The sequence below is a fragment of the Saccoglossus kowalevskii genome, chromosome 18, assembly GCF_978046115.1.
Source record: "Saccoglossus kowalevskii chromosome 18, keSacKowa6.1, whole genome shotgun sequence".
Lineage (NCBI taxonomy): Eukaryota > Metazoa > Hemichordata > Enteropneusta > Harrimaniidae > Saccoglossus > Saccoglossus kowalevskii.
In genome coordinates, this window is record NC_140658.1 from 29,449,250 (window position 1) to 29,472,012 (window position 22,763).

Here is a 22,763-nt window from a genome sequence, read left to right on the forward strand (position 1 = left end):
TCCAATGACCATGCAGGTGTATCAAAAATCAGTTATAACCAACAAAATAAAATTTCTTGTTTGAAAATTGAGCAACCAATATCTGTATTCCATAAACTTGTGTGTCTTCCACAGTATGCCCTCAATGCACCGGGGGGGGGGGGGGGGGTATCTCCTACCAAAAACAAGTCATTGTTGACACAGTCCCCGTCCCAAATTTTGTGATCTGACATATCAATTTGATGCTGATGAAGTCATTGAGATTAGATTGAAACCATTAATAGGAGATGAATTTGTAAAAAATTATGATTTAGTGCTTTTACACAAGAATTGGACATTGGGCAGTCATATTGAATCAAATTACAAAAAACAAGTGGCGTATACAACAGATTGTTTATTTACATCAAAACATGTGTTCCATGTAGTAGTAATATGGCCAAAAATAAAAACAGCCGTTATTTGGCCATCTTTGATCTGATTATGAAACACACTGATATGTATGATGTATGTGCAAAATACGAATGAAAATGCTACATAAATTGTGGAAATATAGTAGTAAGGCCAAAAAGTCAGATTGCTGTCAATCGGCCATCCTTGACCAGATTTTGAAACAAATTGTTATGGACATGCATCCTAACATGTATAAAGTACATGTATGTGCCAAATTTTAATGAAAACTGACAGAGCACTTCCAAGATACCGCATAAAAAAAAACACAAGATGCCTGCCAGTCGACCATCTTTGATTCAATTGCGAAATAAATTGTACTGGACATGTAACCTAACATGTATAATCTATGTACCAAGTTTGAATGACAACTGACAAAGCATGTCGAAAATACAACATTTTCAAAAAATGGCTGCCAGTCGGCCATTTTGAATCGAATCGCTAAACCACTGCATGTGCTTATATCCCAGATAAAGTACTAGGCACATGCAAAGAATGAACGGAATCGGTCCAAGGGATTCTGAGATATGACTCCGGACAGACACACAGACACACGGACGGAGACCGAATTATAAGTCCCCGTTTTCGGACTTTGTTCAAACGGGGACTAAAAATGACAAAATCTGCCGGGAAATCGCCTGTATTTGCACCACTGCATATCTGTAGTTAAACAATGCATGATAAAAAGGTTATTACAAGACAACCCATGATATCGCACTCTTTACAGGACAATATCACAGGTCTGTCAAGTAATAATCTCAAACTTGCAGCTTTTTTAACAATTTTCTGTGAGATGAGATAAGATTATACAAAACATACTTTTGAAAAAGAAAATAGAACAGACTACTAGTACTTGGATCTTTAATATAATATTAACTGTTACAGTTGTAGGATTACCCTATAAGATATGCAGTGTTTTACTCATTAAATGTCATGCCACTAATGCCTAGCTACAATGCTAGCAATATCTCATCATGGTTTGCTATTGACCATAAATTTGATTGGTTGAATGAAAATGCTGTCTCTGTAAACATTGTCAATCATCTCAATCATAGATTTAATTGGTTGTAAACAGTTTTAATCATCTGAAATCATGTGTTTATGGGACATTCCTCAATATGCAGTATTTAGGCTGTCATCCTTCAAAGACGGGAATGCCACATAGAAGCGTGTGTAAAGGATGCATAAATCTGCATGGATAAAATAAGATATATCTGCCTTGTACATAGGCATTAGTGGAGTGGCTTATCACAAGTGGAACACCACATGGATACTAGGCTAAAAGGAAGACTCTCACACTCTTGGTAAATTACAATGCTGTATAATTCATCATGAACGGTAATACTGGAGTACATCTTCATCAACAGTCTTTAAGATAACCTTATCTTTAAGATTAACAATCCAGCCTGGTTCAAGTCCAAAAAAGATCTGTCTTGGATCTTTCCGCTCCATTAACATCTCGTACAATGGATTTTTACTGATGTCAGGCAGGACATAACCATATTTTTGTGCTAGTTTATATCTCTCCTCAGAAATCTTCTCTGGATCGGCTAAGTACCCTCGATTTTCGGCAGCAGTGTAGTAAGGAACAGCGTCTTCAGGTGGAAGCAATCGTCGGGGAATCGGTTTGCCAGTTTGGAAAAAACGGAGTGGATATGCAAGAGCATTGACACTCAATAAATCATAGAATGCTGTGGTTATAACACCTCCTCTTCTTTCTACGGCAGCTATACTAGTTTCGGAAGCCCACTGAACTTCAATATTGACCTTAGCATCAAATATATCGGCACCCTGAAAAATTTCAAATTTTACATTAATTAAAAAATACATGTTATGAGCATCAAATACTGTAAGCACAATAATAATTTGCTGGTATTGTGGATATAATTTAGCATATTTCATCTATCATCAAAAATGATATTGAAAACCTAATTAATAATTAATGCATTTACAGTACTTGGTAATGATGAAGCAGGCTTTTAATCGTTTGAATACTAAAGTCAGCTTTTTCACATTTCACAACCAAACCCGCATAATTTTTCAAATATTTTGATAAAGACCCGCAGCCAAGGGGGAAATTATGTACATCTGGCCCAAAATAAAAAGAAAAATTAAAGGAAAAAAAATTTAAAATGTGCTTAAAGTCGCACAAAGATTTGCAGAAATATGAAGACATTTAAATAGTTAAAGGTCCACGTCATTTTTCAGATTAAATAAGAAGACAATATACACACAGCACCTCTTCTCGTAACTGTATTCCATACTGCTTTTTGTATATGTCAATATCAATAGCTCTGGCATTACAAAGTGAGGTTACATCTATCGGTTTGGATGGGTCCAATCTGCCAACATCTATCAGGTGTTGGATCTTCTCCAGACTAATTGGCTGATACTCTCGTTTCCTCCTGACAACAACAAAAACACATGCAGTAGATAATATTTATTCAATCTGATACAAAATGATTATTAAAATCTTTTCAAACATGAATAATTTGATCATTAGATTGTGCAACCCTGTCTGTCTATTTCATGGTTCAGTGCAATCTTTCATGTTGTACTAAGCGGCGTTAATGTGAACACCAGTTTGACGAGATAAAATATACAGAGTCTGCATGCACAATAGGCAAAGCTTGGTTACTGGAAACAGTGATTTACTTACGAGTGCCCTTCGTTGTATGGATACTTTGGAATCAATAAATAGAATGGTGTGGCTCCTCCCTCAAATCCAATTCTTGGTAATGTTCCTCTTTGGTGCTGACCTTTATGACCTTTTCCACACTTTTTGCCCTTTGCACCACCACGTCGACGGAGAGGCTGCAGAGAAACCAATATTATACGTATATTAGCGTTAGACTGTTGACAGTTCTCAAGCCTAATAAAGAGTGAATTATTCGATTATTCAACGCTGTAGGTGTTTTAACGAAATGTCGAAGGCATTTCAAGTGAGGACCGTAAGGCCTGAGAGACTGTTATAGCATATAACGCCCTCATGCGACATTACGTGGAAATTAAAATACTACTACTTCCCGTTTATTGGTGACCCGTTTCGCTCATGATTGGTTGATCGGTGTATGACATAGTTTGAGGAACGTCACCGGGCAATTTCCACATAATGCCGCATGAGGGCATTACATGCTATAATAGTCTCTCGGGCCTTACATCTCGCGCTTGAAATGCTTTTGGCATTTCGTTAAAACTCTTTATTAGGCCAGAGAACTGTCGACAGTCTAATTAGCGTAAACAAGGATCTATAAGGTAAGTGTATGCAACCAGTTTGATATGCATTGATCCTAATTGCAAGACGATAACAAAATCACAAGACAGACAGATATCTCTGAAAATACAATGTAACAAATGGGTAAGTCTGTGGTTAGTGTTCATTTCAGACTGTGATTTTAATATCCCTGCATATTTGCAGTGTATGTATTGGATGAGAAAGACAAACTTGCTCATTTTAGTTTCAAACTAGAATGCAGTTGACAGTTGGGTTGATGTATATATACAACTTGACATGTGTGGAATAGAAGTCACTATACTGTACTGTCAGTATCGTCCAGACCAATACTACTCCTTCTGACGTTGGTATTTGTATGGTACAAACCATTTTTCCACTGAAATAGCAATTTTTTTACTCTTAAATAACCCATTTGGTTGATTTAATTCCCCTGAAGGAATAGTGTTGGTTTAAGTTTTTATGTTTTTTGCTTGCGTTGATTTGTTGATATGGATCACATGCGATGTATAAAATGTGTAAAGTACACTGTTTTGTTTTTTGCTTGCGTTGATTTGTTGATATGGATCACACGCGATGTATAAAATGTGTAAAGTACACTGTTTTGTTTTTTTACACAAAATATGAGTACGGACTGCAGAACCACCACCTCCGTTTATAGACGACTTATCAATGAGTATTCTGGTTCAACCACACAAACTATATATGTACATAGCTTGTATTGTGTGTATATTGGAAACAAAACGACAGCAAGGCATTTTTCCCCAAAACAGAGAATCTCCAAAAAGTAAGAATTTACCAGATCGAAACAAATCTACCGGTAGGTCTCATTCCGGAGACATTTATTAATTATCAAAGGATACAGAGTTTATAAGATCCGTGCTTATTTTAGAACAATCAAAATGGATATATTTTTTTCATACAAGGGAAGAAAATAAGGGAAAATGTTATTTTAACCTACTTTGCTCACACCTAGATTTTTTTATGGATACTAATGTCTCCTGATTCAGGAATAATCATAGCCCGGAATCAGCCATTCAGAGTTCCCTTCCCGTTGCTCTCAAGATTAGATTGTTTCACCATGATAGACGGCATCTAGTCTAAGACAATCTAATTTTTAGTGAAACACGCTCAACTCACATCAAAACGCCAAATGCTCTATTTGAGCGATAAATTATGTTTTCCCTACCTCTCGATTTGCACCTTTGTTATCGCGGATATTTGTGAGTGCCACACGGGGCATGCTGCGAATAATCTCAAAAGCACGTCGACTGCCACTGCACGCCGCCATGTTTACTGATGACCTCTCCACCCTAGTTAACAACGATAGTTTTTCAATTCTCCACACAAGATGGCGCTCGTATAAAGATGGGTAGACCGTCTAAAAACACCCACCGTAGCGATGCCTGTCCTGTGATTATCAATGTGGTTTGTACTAACAAATATTGTTTGGTGAAATTAAAATTTGGTCAATGTTACCAGTACACAGACGTCTGTGCGTATGCTCCATGCATTCTGAAAACGTACATTTTTTTATTAAATGTTTTTCTTTTCTTCTTATTTTCAAATTGCTGAACAGTTTGGTGTTTTGCTGGGTTGGTAGTCTAAAGTCTAAAGTAAACTCAACTTTGGATATACACCTACTATAGCACAGCACCTACTTATGTGTATGAATGGTTGAAACAAGGAAATAAGCAAATTTATCAACCAGGTGATGACAGCGACTACTTAAGTCGGTGAATATTTTTGTAACATAGTTGTCCATATGTATAGAAATTGTCGTTCACCAGACTCGGACATATTTGACATATTTGGCATTCTGATCACACAAAAGGTACTTTTCAAAAGAAAATACAGCATACTCTTTGAGAATTTCATAGGGTCCAAAATAATAAGCCCAAATGTGTTAGCAAAGGTCATTGTTTGTTTTCTCCGAGGTAGAAGAAAAAACATTCACCGATTATTTATTTATTTATTTATTTATTTATTTATTTATTTATTTATTTATTTATTTATTTATTTATTTATTTATTTATTTATTTATTTATTTATTTATTTATTTATTTATTTTATTGTGTGTTTATTAATTTGTTCATTTTCAAAAGATATGCTTCGCATAGTGCAAAGCGTTACTATTGTTATTTCTATTAGCGAGCTAACGCCACTTTTAGACCAGTTCTCACCAGTTCCTAAGAACAACGCTTTATCAAAATCGTCCTGATATCCCCTTGAGCAGGTTCATTGTCACAGAAACGGCGGTGTGATTAAAGGGTGGCTTTACAGCCTACGGTTGCTATGCGGTATCATGTTTTCCGTCAAGGCGTCAAGTCTTTAATTTTGTCGCAACGTGGCCAATCTTTGCAGAATAATTGCAACGACTGTTGTCCAACAGAGCTGAAACTTTTGTCCCAGGCCGCCATTAAAACAAAACAAATGTATCTAATGTGCCAATGGGCTTAGCAAGCGTGGCCTCGGCGCCAAAAAAAGAAGTGGTTTGGTACACATGTACATATTATTGGTACTAATAATTAAAATAGAGTAGACAAGATCTGGTGTATACGCCATTGTCATATATATACAAATTCATAACATATATTTTTTTTTTAATTTACAGAAGTATTAATTTTGTAATAATATATAATAGCATTAAAGGGCGCTGTTAAAGGGCGGTGGTCGTCGTGCCGCGTCCTGTTCGATATGGAACTCATAGCGACGTATACAACGCGTGTAAAATACATTGTTTATTTACATGAAATTCGAACACGCGCTGCGCAACGACCACCGCGTTTTAAACTTGAACATCAGAAATACTACTATTTTGAGAACATAAGTAAACTTCACATATCGCTATAGTAATCATAAATGTGATATTTATCGTTTATCTGTTTTGAAAGTATTACTCATTACATAAACACATTGAAATTTGTACAATTCAATATTTATCAGACCTCAAATATGAAATACAAATATAATTTATTAACATTTATACTATGGGGAAGAAATAAGTTTTATAGTACAGTTACCTGTGTAAAGTTGATATATTGAGTTATATAGTACACCTACCATTGTAATGAGTCGTTTTATTAATACAGGTTTACGTGAAGAAAGAACAATACTTCCAGCATATCGGTCTTTTTCTCATATATTTTAGGGTCATATATTCCACATATTCTAGAAAGTTGTCGAATTTTAGGAATATTTAAGTTCTCTTCAAGTTTGTCTAATTTGTGAATGGTGACTGTTGTTGAACTTGCCAGATATGAATCACTGAACCTACAATTAACTGACATACAGGGTCGCGGTGTGACACAATTGAAAGAAATAAGTAACGCCCGGAGCCAACAAAACAAAATGGCGACTATCGATGCCGGGCCCCATTAGAGTGACACAATAGAAACGACGTGATATTACTCCCCGTTGGTGTCGTCAAGTCCCATGTTGTTTTGTTTCCTTGACAGACGACGGTTGCTGAAACAATGATGTGATTTTTACGAATCAGTCCGACACGTATTAATTTCAGAATGTTTTAAATCACGTTTGTGTATGTGTATACCATTACTGATGGATAGCGCTTGATTAGAGGTGACATTTGATACGCATAGCACTCACATTTCCACTACAACCAAGTCGTTTTACCATTTTAATTTCCCCTTCGCTGGAAATATCGGTAACCCAATAGTTACACGAAAAATGATTTGACAGACAAAAGCAAGTAAATTCATCACTTCTCGTCCGTTTCTAAGGTAGCTACTTCCTGAAATTTGGGATGTTTTTCAGGTCCAGGTTTTTCAAGTGCGCATATTATTTTCACATTGACCATTTTCAATTTGTATGTGTTCTGTTTTGTTGAACATTAACGCAACCGAAGAACAGAAATACATTTTGCCAGCATTTTAGCGGGGAGAAATCATTCTGTGAAAGTCTACACCCGGATCAGGCGAACTTTGTCACATGACGTCAACGCCGGTTTCATAATCGCACTAAATTTGGACATGCGCAACAATTTCACCCAAACAGCGCGTCAGGGTGACGTCATATTACACCTTTACCGTCAAACTGGTGGTATACGTGGTACACGCGTTTCTCACGAAGCTCAACATGGCTGACACGCGTACAACATACTCACATAACATACTCAGAGCATTCGATCTCACGTCTTCAAATTATTCGCCGCTGTTGCTTCAAGGGGCAAAAATACGAACACCGTTTATAGTGCATACGAGTCGAAAGCGGCGTTTATAAACTCGATTCTCAAAAAATGTATACAGCTCTGGGTATTAAATTGACAAAAAAAAAAAAAAAACACGTAAACTGAAGCAAAGTTCCCGAAGCTATTTAATTTGTAGCTATTTAATTTGCCGAGCGCTATAGAACTACTATACCGGTGTTTGACAGGGAAAATGTTTTATTTTTTGTGGATATTATGATCAATCAGCTTTTGGCAATATACCCGAATAATACAAAAATGAAGCTAATGAGGAGTGGAATTAGAAAATCTGAGAGGGGTGGTGGCAGAAAATCTGCGAGGAGTGGTGGCAGAAAATTTGTGAGGGGTGATGGCAGAAAATCTGCACGAATTAATATTGATTTTCACCTAGTTTTATAAGTTCGATTTTTATTTAACTCGAGGATTATGTTTATTTTTGCTTTCCTATATGTGAGTGTTTTTTTCTGTTTTTTTTTTACTTCTTCGCAGATAGATTTGTTTTTCAAATTTGTAACTGGGTATTCTTTTAAATCCTGCTAGAATTCCTAATGGAGTTGTTTACAGTTCCTGTTGGTACAATCACACTGTGTAGCGAAGCAGTGATATCCCGTGGCTTGCGAGGGGATCATAGTACTTGTTGGCTTACAATACAACTTCGGGTCCAATACAAACAATTTCAGAAATTTTGTAAAAGTCGTTTAAAATACGTGCAGTAAGGTAAGAATCCCGTAAAGTCGAAATTTCCCGTGTTATTGTTGTTGTAAACGTGTCGGCAATAAAAAAAAACTGATTTACTTGTTACAATATCGTAACATAGTCACATTCACAAACCCGGATTCATTTTTTTCTTAACGAGTACGCGTAAGTGTAAGATTGTTGTTTCCACAAGGACGAAGATTTTTCTGGATTCCAGCAAAGGTAAACGTTTGACTATTCAAGCAAAGAACCTATGAAACATATGACATTTTATGATTTAAGTGGAAGGTCGGCTGGTCACTCATTCCCCTCCCCCGACAAACTGGTGCAGTTGAGTCGAAGCATTTGTACAAGGCAGAATTTGATACGACGAAAAAAATAACCGTGTATCAAAAAAAAAGTTACTAGTTGGCCGAAGGCCAAGTTTGCGAGCGCCGATGGCTTCGCGCCCTGTTGGTTGTTAAAAATAGGGGGCGCGGCCCCCTTCGACCCCTGTAAATCCGCCCATGCTTAACTTACCAACAAATATTAATCGATCGACTGACTCACATTCAGTTTACCAAAAGATAATTTATAGTTTACCAAGTGATAATTTGTAGTATAACAATTGATAATTTGTAGTTCACAAGTGATAATTTGTAGTTTACCAAATGATAATTTGTAGTTCACCGAGTGGTAATTTATAGTTTACCAAGTGATAATTTATAGTTTAAAAGTGATAATTTGTAGTTTATCAAATGATAATTTGTTGTTTAACAATTGATAATTTGTAGTTTACCAAGTGATAATTTGTAGTTTACCAAATGATAAATTGTAGTTCACAAGTGATAATTTGTAGTTTACCAAATGATAATTTGTAGTTTACCAGGCGATAATTTATAGTTTACCGAGTGATAATTTATAGCTTACCAAGTGATAATTTATAGTTTACCAAGTGATAATTTATAGTTTACCGAGTGGTAATTTATGGTTTACCAATTAATAATTTGTAGTTTACCAATTGATAATTTGTAGTTTAACAAATGATAAATTTTGGTTCACAAGTGATAATTTGTAGTGTACCAAGTGATAATTTGTAGTTTAACAAATGATAATTTGTAGTTTACCAAATGATAATTTGTAGTTCACAAGTGATAATTTGTAGTTTACCAAATGATAATTTGTAGTTCACAAGTGATAATTTGAAGTTTACCAAATGATAATTTGCAGTTCACAAGTGATAATTTGTAGTTTACCAAGTGATAATTTGTAGTTTACCAAATGATGATTTGCAGTTTACCAAGTGGTAATTTATAGTTTACCAAATGATAATTTGTAGTTTACCAATTGATTATTTGTAGTTTAACAAATGATAATTTGTAGTTTACCAAATGATAAATTTTGGTATACCAAGTGATAATTTGTAGTTTAACAAATGATAATTTGTAGTTTACCGAGTGGTAATTTATAGTTTACCAAATGATAATTTGTAGTTCACCGAGTGGTAATTTATAGTTTACCAAGTGATAATTTATAGTTTAAAAGTGATAATTTGTAGTTTATCAAATGATAATTTGTTGTTTAACAATTGATAATTTGTAGTTTACCAAGTGATAATTTGTAGTTTACCAAATGATAATTTGTAGTTCACAAGTGATAATTTGTAGTTTACCAAATGATAATTTGTAGTTTACCAGTCGATAATTTATAGTTTACCGAGTGATAATTTATAGCTTACCAAGTGATAATTTATAGTTTACCAAGTGATAATTTATAGTTTACCGAGTGGTAATTTATAGTTTACCAATTAATAATTTGTAGTTTACCAATTGATAAATTTTGGTTCACAAGTGATAATTTGTAGTGTACCAAGTGATAATTTGTAGTTTACCAAGTGATAATTTGTAGTTCACAAGTGATAATTTGTAGTTTACCAAGTGATAATTTGTAGTTTACCAAATGATAAATTTTGGTTTACCAAGTGATAATTTGTAGTTTACCAAGTGATAATTTGTAGTTTACCAAATGATAATTTGTAGTTTACCAATTGATTATTTGTAGTTTAACAAATGATAATTTGTAGTTTACCAAATGATAAATTTTGGTATACCAAGTGATAATTTGTAGTTTAACAAATGATAATTTGTAGTTTACCGAGTGGTAATTTATAGTTTACCAAATTATAATTTGTAGTTCACAAGTGATAATTTGTAGTTTACCAAATGATAATTTGTATTTTAACAAGTGATAGTTTGTAGTTTACCAAATGATAATTTGCAGTTTACCAAGTGATAATTTGTAGTTTACCAAATGATAATTTGTAGTTTACCAAGTGATAATTTGTAGTTTACCAAGTGATAATTTGTAGTTTAATAAATGATAATTTGTAGTTCACAAGTGATAATTGGTAGTTCACAAGTGATAATTTGTTGTTTACCAAGTGATAATTTGTAGTTTACCAAATGATAATTTGTAGTTTGCCGAGTAATAATTTGTAGTTTACCAAATGATAATTTGTAGTTTACCAAGTGATAATTGGTAGTTCACAAGTGATAATTTGTAGTTTACCAAGTGATAATTTGTATTTCACCAAGTGATAATGTGTAGTTTACAAGAGACAATTTGTAGTTTAACAAATGATAATTTGTAGTTTACCAAGTGATAATTTGTAGTTTACCAAGAAATAATTTGTAGTTTACCAAATGATAATTTGTAGTTTACCAAGTGATAATTTGTAGTTCACAAGTGATAATTTGCAGTTTACCAAGTGATAATTTGTAGTTCACCAAGTGACAATGTGTAGTTTACAAGTAACAATTTATAGTTTAACAAATGATAATGTGTAGTTTACCAAATGATAATTTGTAGTTTACCAAGTAATAATTTGAAGTTTACCAAGTGATAATTTGTAGTTTACCAAGTGATAATTGGTAGTTCACAAGTGATAATTTGTAGTTTACCAAGTGATAATTTGTAGTTCACCAAGTGATAATGTGTAGTTTACAAGTGGCAATTTGTAGTTTAACAAATGATAATTTGTAGTTCACCAAGTGATAATGTGTAGTTTACAAGTGACAATTTGTAGTTTACAAGTGATGACTAGTTGTTTATCAAATGATAATTCGTAGTTTACCAATTGATAATTTGTAGTTTACCAAGAAATAATTTGTAGTTTACCAAATGATAAATTTTGGTTTACCAAGTGATAATTTGTAGTTTAACAAATGATAAGTTTTGGTTAACCAAGTGATAATTTGTAGTTTACCAAATGATAATTTGTAGTTCACAAGTGATAATTTGTAGTTTACCAAATGACAATTTGTAGTTTACAAGTGGTGACTAGTTGTTTATCAAATGATAATTTGTAGTTTATCAATTGATAATTTGTAGTTTACCAAGTGATAATTTGTAGTTTAACAAATGATAAATTTTGGTTTACCAAGTGATAATTTGTAGTTTAACAAATGATAAAATTTATTTTACCAAGTGATAATTTGTAGTTTAACAAATGATAATTTGTAGTTTACCAAGTGATAATTTGTAGTTTACCAAATGATAATTTGTAGTTTACCAAGTGATAATTTGTAGTTTACCAAATGATAATTTCTAGTTTACCAAGTGATAATTTGTAGTTTACCAAGTGATAATTGGTAGTTCACAAGTGATAATTTGTAGTTTACCAAGTGATAATTGGTAGTTCACAAGTGATAATTTGTAGTTTACCAAGTGATAATTTGTAGTTTACCAAGAGATAATGTGTAGTTTAATAAATGATAATTTGTAGTTCACAAGTGATAATTGGTAGTTCACAAGTGATAACTTGTAGTTTACCAAGTGATAATTTGTAGTTTACCAAGTGATAATTGGTAGTTCACTCGTGATAATTTGTAGTTTACCAAGTGATAATTTGTAGTTCACCAAGTGATAATGTGTAGTTTACAAGTGACAATTTGTAGTTTACAAGTGATGACTAGTTGTTTATCAAATGATAATTCGTAGTTTACCAATTGATAATTTGTAGTTTACCAAGAAATAATTTGTAGTTTACCAAATGATAATTTGTAGTTCACAAGTGATAATTGGTAGTTCACAAGTGATAATTTGTAGTTTACCAAGTGATAATTTGTAGTTTACCAAATGATAATTTGTAGTTTACCAAGTGATAATTGGTAGTTCACTCGTGATAATTTGTAGTTTACCAAGTGATAATTTGTAGTTCACCAAGTGATAATGTGTAGTTTACAAGTGACAATTTGTAGTTTACAAGTGATGACTAGTTGTTTATCAAATGATAATTCGTAGTTTACCAATTGATAATTTGTAGTTTACCAAGAAATAATTTGTAGTTTACCAAATGATAAATTTTGGTTTACCAAGTGATAATTTGTAGTTTAACAAATGATAATTTGTAGTTTACCAAGTGATAATTTGTAGTTTACCAAGTGATAATTTGTAGTTTAATAAATGATAATTTGTAGTTCACAAGTGATATTTGGTAGTTCACAAGTGATAATTTGTAATTTACCATATGATAATTCGTAGTTTACCAAATGATAATTTGTAGTTTACCGAGTAATAATTTGTAGTTTACCAAATGATAATTTGTAGTTTACCAAGTGATAATTTTTAGTTCACCAAGTGATAATGTGTAGTTTACAAGTGACAATTTGTAGTTTAACAAATGATAATGTGTAGTTTACCAAATGATAATTTGTAGTTTACCAAGTAATAATTTGTAGTTTACCAAATGATAATTTGTAGTTTACCAAGTGATAATTGGTAGTTCACAAGTGATAATTTGTAGTTTACCAAGTGATAATGTGTAGTTTACCAAGTAATAATTTGTAGTTTACCAATTGATAATTGGTAGTTCACTCGTGATAATTTGTAGTTTACCAAGTGATAATTTGTAGTTCACCAAGTGATAATGTGTAGTTTACAAGTGACAATTTGTAGTTTACAAGTGATGACTAGTTGTTTATCAAATGATAATTCGTAGTTTACCAATTGATAATTTGTAGTTTACCAAGAAATAATTTGTAGTTTACCAAATGATAATTTGTAGTTCACAAGTGATAATTGGTAGTTCACAAGTGATAATTTGTAGTTTACCAAGTGATAATTTGTAGTTTACCAAGAAATAATTTGTAGTTTACCAAATGATAAATTTTGGTTTACCAAGTGATAATTTGTAGTTTACAAGTGATAATTTGTAGTTTACAAGTGATGACTAGTTGTTTATCAAATGATAATTCGGAGTTTACCAATTGATAATTTGTAGTTTACCAAATGATAAATTTTGGTTTACCAAGTGATAATTTGTAGTTTACCAAGTGATAATTTGTAGTTTACCAATTGATAATCTGTAGTTTAACAAATGATAATTTGCAGTTTACCAAATGATACATTTTGGTTTACCAAGTGATAATTTGTAGTTTACCAAATGATAAATTTTGGTTTACCAAGTGATAATTTGTAGTTTACCAAATGATGATTTGTAGTTCACAAGTAATAATTTGTAGTTTACCAAATCACAATTTGTAGTTTACAAGTGGTGATTAGTTGTTTACCAATTGATAATTTGTAGTTTACCAAGTGATGACTAGTTTTTTATCAAATGAAAATTCGTAGTTTACCAATTGATAATTTGTAGTTTACCAAGAAATAATTTGTAGTTTACCAAATGATAAATTTTGGTTTACCAAGTGATAATTTGTAGTTTACAAGTGATAATTTGTAGTTTACAAGTGATGACTAGTTGTTTATCAAATGATAATTCGGAGTTTACCAATTGATAATTTGTAGTTTACCAAATGATAAATTTTGGTTTACCAAGTGATAATTTGTAGTTTACCAAGTGATAATTTGTAGTTTACCAATTGATAATCTGTAGTTTAACAAATGATAATTTGCAGTTTACCAAATGATACATTTTGGTTTACCAAGTGATAATTTGTAGTTTACCAAATGATAAATTTTGGTTTACCAAGTGATAATTTGTAGTTTACCAAATGATGATTTGTAGTTCACAAGTAATAATTTGTAGTTTACCAAATCACAATTTGTAGTTTACAAGTGGTGATTAGTTGTTTACCAATTGATAATTTGTAGTTTACCAAGTGATGACTAGTTTTTTATCAAATGAAAATTCGTAGTTTACCAATTGATAATTTGTAGTTTACCAAGAAATAATTTGTAGTTTACCAAATGATAAATTTTGGTTTACCAAGTGATAATTTGTAGTTTAACAAATGATAATTTGTAGTTCACAAGTGATAATTGGTAGTTCACAAGTGATAATTTGTAGTTTACCAAGTGATAATGTGTAGTTTACCAAATGATAATTTGTAGTTTACCAAGTGATAATTGGTAGTTCACTCGTGATAATTTGTAGTTTACCAAGTGATAATATGTAGTTCACCAAGTGATAATGTGTAGTTTACAAGTGACAATTTGTAGTTTACAAGTGATGACTAGTTGTTTATCAAATGATAATTCGTAGTTTACCAATTGATAATTTGTAGTTTACCAAGAAATAATTTGTAGTTTACCAAATGATAAATTTTGGTTTACAAAGTGATAATTTTTAGTTTACCAAATGATAATTTGTAGTTCACAAGTGATAATTTGTAGTTTACCAAATGACAATTTGTAGTTTACAAGTGGTGATTAGTTGTTTATCAAATGATAATTAGTTGTTTATCAAATGATAATTTGTAGTTTACCAATTGATAATTTGTAGTTTACCAATTGATAATTTGTAGTTTAACAAATGATAAATTTTGGTTTACCAAGTGATAATTTGTAGTTCACAAGTGATAATTTGTAGTTTACCAAATGACAATTTGTAGTTTACAAGTGGTGATTAGTTGTTTATCAAATGATAATTAGTTGTTTATCAAATGATAATTTGTAGTTTACCAATTGATAATTTGTAGTTTACCAATTGATAATTTGTAGTTTAACAAATGATAAATTTTGGTTTACCAAGTGATAATTTGTAGTTTAACAAATGATAAATTTTGGTTTAACAAATGATAATTTGTAGTTTACCAAATGATAAATTTTGGTTTACCAAGTGATAATTTGTAGTTTACCAAATGATAATTTGAAATTTAACAAATGATAATTTGTAATTTACAAAATGATAATTTGTAGTTCACTAGTGATAATTTATAGTTTAACAAATGATAAATTTTGGTTTTCCAAGTGATAATTTGTAGTTTACAAGTGATGACTAGTTGTTTACCAAATGATAATTTGTAGATTACCGAGCGATAATTTGTAGTTTTCAATCATCCTTCAGTTGAGCTTCTCTGGGCTGATGATAAACCTAGAAGGAAGTCGAACATTAATGGGGGAAACTATTATCAAGAGAACGAGGTTGTATTTTCCTATTTGTATGTTTTTTCTTCAAAGTTCGCTCATCTTCCGGTGCTGTGAGTCAAATTTCCTGTTGCCACGATACTAATTCCGCCATTGTTTTGTCCTCCATGAATTCGAATTGAATGTGTCATATTATATTTGGAATTTTATATTTGTTTAACATTTCCTATCCGTAGTTCATAATACTAACAGCCAGGCAAGTTAAATATGACGTCATGTTAAGTAAAAAAAATGGACAACTCGTAAATGTTACTGAGATTGGCGATGACATGCTGCTAGACTTTCGTATTCAGTGATACATGTCCCCTTATTGAATGCATTATGTATTTTTTCATCACGTATTTTGTTGCGATGTGGCTCTCAACAGCTCACTAGGGTGTGAACACCTCGTCACAAATTTCCCGATTTTAACAGGAAATCCACGTATTAGAGTGCTCATCTACACTTATCGGTGAGGCAGAAACTATTACAGACGGTCCCGGGGATTAAAACTTTATTTTAATCGCAGTAACGAGCTGTATACCCCCGAAGTGTATACAGTTTGTCGCTTTTTAGCCCTGGAGTCTGGCACTTAACGAGAATAATGCCTACCACGGTGGGTATAATTGCAAACTGGAGGTACGCATACATGTAGACTGTCTTAGAGGCTTAATTAATTTAAGACTTCAAATTAATTATTCATTAGACTGAAGCGAAATGTTGAAAACCAGTCAAAAAGGCACGAACACAACAGTAAATTTAATCAATGTTTTATCTCAATCCATTGAACCCTTGAAAAAAATGTACAACTTCAATAAAGCGCAACAACACGGGGGGGGGGGGTTATATGCGAATTGGTGAATAACAATTAACAAATCAATGAAGAAAATTAATTACAACTATGATATGACTATACATAATGCCAATAAGTACACTGTATGCAAAGATTGTATTGGTGATAAAGATGCATCTTGAATGACGAACACCAATATCTTTACCACGTGTCGTAGCAGAACAAACATGATTGTACGCCATCGTTTTGTACTAGGTCTGCCTTTTTGCCAGTCTTGGTTACATGAATAATGCACAGGCCACATATGTATTTCTATCAATTTACACGAGACCATATATTATCATATGGCGATTACACATTTGTATTATTGAATTCATATGAAGATTATAATTTGCTACACGTGTATTTATGTGGAGAATGCAAACAACACACTTGTATTCATATGAAGATTTAATGCCACATGCAGACTTATGTCCATATGGGGAATAGTTATGTTCAGAGGGAACACCATATATGTTGGAGCTGGAGCACACCGGCCAAAAAGTAAAGGCGAATCACACCGCCTGATCACCAGTGACTATCAAATTGGACTGTTGGCACAAATGGATCTTATTTGGATTCCACTTACCCAAAGAACAAATATTAAACTGACGTGTCCAATCTAAGATTATTGAGGTCTAATATATTTCCGTGTTTTGAACATTATTCCATCATTATGGAAAGATACTTTCTGTGAGTGACTTACTAAGATAGTCATATACTTGTTCGAAACCAAGAATACCTGAGGCAGCTGGTAGGTTGATATATAATGACAGTCAAGCACATCTAAAGACATATGCGTGGTAGATACTTATTGCAATCGAAGAATAAATATGGCAGTTTTAAGGCAGATACTTGCTCAGAGACACGTGTTTTATTTGCGCTATGCCATTAATTTGACGCAACCTTTTGTAACAATAGTAATAGTGTAGATATTATAATGTATTTAGTGTCTTTGTGTATGTATTCTTCATTAGGCGGCCATCTGAACTATCGTTATACTAATATGCGTAAACATGTGACAAATACATATTTAACACAGTCGCCAGAGTTTGACCAGTGTAAATGTGCCCTGTATCTGAATCTAACTAGCCCCGGTATTTTTTTTAATAGCTGTCTGCCTAGTGAGGGACATGGTTCGATACATTTTTTTAAATACCCCGCGGGAATGTTTGTAATATGTTTGAAAAAAGCTTTCAATTGTTTTCTGCTACAGTACGTATGTCAACGAAACGAGTTCAAACGAACCCGTGTGTATACGTAGATACGTACCAGCCTTATATTGTATTTGTTCACTTCATCGGGAAAATATTAATCATATGGTGACAGCAGAGCGTAACAATGTACCCAACGTACACACAATCCCTTAAATGCGCTGTAAGATGAAATTGAGTGCTAGAATGCCGTGAGCAAATTAAATAATGCGATGGGTATTTTTACTTGTTATGTTGGAGGCAATGGGCGTTTAGTAATTAAGGATACATGGAATAATCAGCTGCAAACGGCGCGAACAACCTTACACAGATTATTCTAGAATTATTAAAAATGTTAAGATTGCATATTAAAAAGTCACATCGTAGAAGTAATATTCCTGCTGCGTGTACTGTGCGCAACTCGAGTCACAGCGTGAGAAACTTGTTCTCTGCAGTATGCATAGCCTAGAATGAACCACATGTAATACGTTTTAATATGTTAGTGAAGAATATAATCACAAAAAACGGGACTTATTTCAATATTGTGCTTGCTTTCACCACTTTTACGAAAATGACAAGAAGATTCATCTTATTCCATTAAGTTTGTTCTTGGACGAACGAAGCATGAGTTCAAACACCATGTTGAGGCAGCAACAACCCTAAAACTGTTTTTTTATTGAATCCCAGTTGTACACTCTAAAATGCGACTTACCAAAATATATTCTCCCATTAATTGCCGAGAGGTTCATGGTGCAGTCTTTCTATTGGACTCTCGGGTAATAACAGCTACAAGACATGTCGTTAGTTTTTGGAGTAATATATATATATATGTATATAATGCGCCTCTTCCTCGCAAAGCTAATTGTCAGTGAACTGCATTCTAGCCAAATGACTGCTTCGCAAAAGCAGATATCATCAAAGAAGTGACTATTTTCATTATCAAAGGAAAACTCTCGTATCTCGCGGCCATTCCTGTGCTCATTAAACGAGTCGTATTAGTAAAATTGAAATGCAATTAACGTTTATGATAATTGTAATCATAAAACATTCTGAATTAAATAAAGTCATTTAGAAATGTGGATAACATACATCTACCAGACTAACGAGTTAGAATGTACTTAAATAGCGATGTGTATTGCTTTCTTTTTATCTCGACTATGATTATATAATATCACATGTCATCGTTTATAAACCGTCTCATACGTTTCCAAAAATATCAAATGAACGGTTGTCATGGTTTTCCTCGAGGCAGTACAGTGAGAGTGTACATGTGAGGAGGGAAAGTCGAAGACCATACGAATTAGGAACGCAAACCTATATGTAATTTAGTCATACAAGTAATTGAAGGAGCAATATAAATGAGAACATGTAATTTTTAGTATTGTTGTATAATAATGTATATTGATAGATACATTGGCTATGATTTATCAGGACCCGAAAACGTTGTATTTGTAGCACACGTCTGAGTATCCGTTAGACAGAACAATGACATTTTTTTTCTATTCGTATGTTCACTGGCTGTTTTGATATTACAATAACAACCATTGCACAAGTATATTGGTGTTTGTTCATCTAATAAATACTGATGTGTGCCCTTTATACAGAACCAGGTTAATTTATGGTATGTCATGGTCCGGTTTGGTATATATATTATATATGTATAGAATATTGTCCTTGGATTTAAGAAACGTGATGATTTATTGAAATAGTCTTTTATATTACCTCACAATTATTATTTTTCTTTTGTGTTTGTGAACGTTTTGGGCCAGAAGCAAAAAAAAAATATTATTGTTGTTGTTGATGAACAACGTACATTTTAATTCGATAAGGAGAATTATTCATGCCAGAATAACAATTTGAAACATGTTATAGTACGTATTTAATTTCGTTTTCTTGTTCGACTAGGAGTAAAATATTATTATAAATTAATATTTTAAACATTTCAATGCCTTTAGGATATTCTATCGTGCATGCAGCTAATAAACACATAACTATATTTTCACATATACTGGCCAATATATTATTAAACATCTGACTGCCAAATAATGCCAATAACCCACGGCAACGCTTGAAGCGACCCAAGTGAGTACCCATGGTAACGCCGCGAAGCCAGAAATAAAAGAGTTTCCTTGACATGTACATTTCTCGTGGCGTAGTTGAGAGCGCGTCTGTTTACATTGACGAGTCGCTTACCGTGACCTAAGCTAGAATCCCACGTTGAATATTTGTTTGCCTGAAATTATATTCACAATGTTGCAATAATACTGCTGTAAGTGTATTACTTTGGATGTGTCACTAGTCTTTTACATTTAGGGTCTTCTGCTAACCACTCCCATTGTCTACAAATCTACATTTTCATATTCCTAACACGAGTGATATCAAATATCTCGTATATAAAGATAACCATAGACACAGTTTCATGGGTTGCCCCAATGACAAACATTTTAAACTCAACTATATACTTTTCTCAGGCTTCTCGACTAATAAGAATGCATCGTTGCCAGCCGAAATGCAAGAATATTGTTTGGAGTTCGACCGAAGATAAAATGGGAATACATTTTATCACGGGGAGGATTTAAATTCAGATAAGTCCAATTATGATGGTTTTATCTTACTTAATCTACCCCCCAAACCATCTATATATATATATATGGTTTGGGGGTATATATATATATATATATATATATATATATATATATATATATATATATATATATGGTCACTCAAAGAAAAAGATATTGAATATAAAATACAATGGAAAATTCTTGCTCGCGGTAGCCCGTATAATAGCTCCAGCAAACGATGTATTTTATGTTTGAAAGAAAAATTCATCATAATTTTTAGACCCCACCACTCCACACTAAACAAAAGAAATGAACTTGTGTCATCATGCCGACACAGATCAAAAGCTCTAATATGTAACAATTAAACTTTCTATTTAATTTTAATTAATATGTTAATTTGCGAAGCTTATAATGTATGTTCTTTGGTGCAGTGAATGATTAAACATAAAGCTCCTGATGAGTGAGGTACTTGTATCTTACGAAACAGTGCTGTCGAGTTTCAATATTCATGTAGTTGTGTATTAATTCACCTATCACCGTATATATATATATATATATATATATATACGGTGAAAGTCCCAGTCCTTCAATGATTCCTGTCAAAATTCAGCACGAAAGGAAGATCATGCCCCCAGTTTTCTAATGGAACCCAAAAAAACATTTATTTCACATTTATTCCACGGCATGGTTGTCGCATACGACCTATTTACCACTTCCGTGTCACTGGGAATGTTCTAGAACCGTACTGTGTCTGGGTGGAATATTCTAGATTTTTTTTTAGAAACTGGTTGAATAGGTAATAGAACACTGTAGGAGGCAATAGAAGGTTATGGAACGTTCTAGAAATTTGTAGTAAGTTCCAGACTCATTATGTATGCTGATGCAATGGTCTATTTATAGACAGTGGGGGTATATATAGGGGAGTTATTCAGCACTGAGTTCAGATCGGAGATCTTGATGAATTGTGTTGGAGTTTAAGTATCTAGTTATTAGAATGGTGGAGTTTTATCGCGTTATTGTACTTGATGTTTGCAGAGTATAATAATACCAGTACCAGTTGAAACCTCATCTATTGACTCCGTGTCCGTATGTTATCATCGCCGCCAGGGAAGTCTTTATGTTACTGTTGCCATTTTGGTATTTGAATCATCACACCTGTACTATACCAATTACGGTAATATTACGTTGCGTGTGACAATGATCATGACTTCAGTAAACTTGAACACTAACGTTGACCTTTCGGGATGTGTTGTCACTGTTCTCATAACATTCAAACTGCAGTAGATGAATCATATACAGCATGGTGGTCAATTTATGAATATTCATAAACTAACTCGAAAACTTCATATAGCCTAAAAGCCATAACTCAAACGACAAACGAAGCGTGTTGGTCATATTGGTTATTGTCTGACCTCTGGGTTCGAACTAAACATTGACTTTCGTTTTTGAAGTCACGTGAACAACAATTGATGAGAACAACGATTTAACTATCTAATTGCAGCCAGAAGCACTAGGTATACACCAAGTGCCATTCTGATTGGTCGAGAACCACTAGGTAGTTATAGTTTACTCCAAATGTTTCCATGTCTTTACACAACTTGAAGTCAAATTGTAGTTTTATATATGTGCAGTACCTATGGGTGCTATAAGCCCAGTGACTATTATCTAGATCATGTGACACTATTGGCTTTAATTCAAAATTTTCACTTTTTAGAACAAATGTCTTTAGCTGAGTTCTAATCTTAGAACGAGTGTTACTCAGATCCTGGAATTCAATGTCGGTTATTACATTTCGCGTTAGATCATTCGTACATTCTTTATAACATTTGTCGATCCGTATCAAATCAAATTTAATTCAACACAAGCACACTGTTTTACGTTTCGCTTCATAGCTCTATTGACAACAACAAACCAACAAGTCCATCTGTTTATTTGCATGTGTATGTTCCTCCATATATAGTTGGCCTTACTATATGACCCACTGAACGCCTTTCTACTGTAAATTTAGACTTCTAACAATCTTGTCATATATTCCAGAGTGCAAAAGTCCGAAAGTCTATCAAGTTCACTTCCATCATCGAACAAAAAAAACATGGACATAGGTATCTAAGAATAATATAAGTGTAATCATACATAAAGCAGACCCTCCCCCAAACTAGACTAATCGTGATAAATAAAATGCTTTTGATCAAAATAATATCTGTCTAAACAAAATACATAAAAAACACAGGAGGGCAAACAAAGTACTTCAAATAATATTTAAGAGTTA

The 22,763-nt window shown here is 33.0% G+C and overlaps 1 protein-coding gene across 1 annotated transcript; it reads right to left on the minus strand.

The window, feature by feature from the left end:
* Positions 1-1,270: 1,270 nt before the first annotated feature.
* Positions 1,271-4,987, minus strand: LOC100368338 (large ribosomal subunit protein uL15m-like). The gene is made up of 4 exons (XM_002737524.4): positions 4,848-4,987; positions 3,086-3,240; positions 2,666-2,831; positions 1,271-2,217 (listed from the first exon to the last, which is right to left on the minus strand). The coding sequence occupies exons 1-4, from the start codon at positions 4,947-4,949 to the stop codon at positions 1,756-1,758; spliced, it is 885 nt and encodes a 294-aa protein (XP_002737570.2). The 5' UTR covers positions 4,950-4,987; the 3' UTR covers positions 1,271-1,755.
* Positions 4,988-22,763: the final 17,776 nt, after the last annotated feature.

Excerpts from the sequence above, each read along its gene's own strand:
- LOC100368338 (XM_002737524.4), bottom strand. The coding sequence starts at position 4,949 with ATGGCGGCGTGCAGTGGCAGTCGACGTGCTTTTGAGATTATTCGCAGC. Across the intron at positions 3,241-4,847 it reads ACAAAGGTGCAAATCGAGAG|CCTCTCCGTCGACGTGGTGG; the intron begins GTAGGGAAAACA and ends GTTTCTCTGCAG. Across the intron at positions 2,218-2,665 it reads GAATACAGTTACGAGAAGAG|GGTGCCGATATATTTGATGC; the intron begins GTGCTGTGTGTA and ends GAAATTTTTCAG.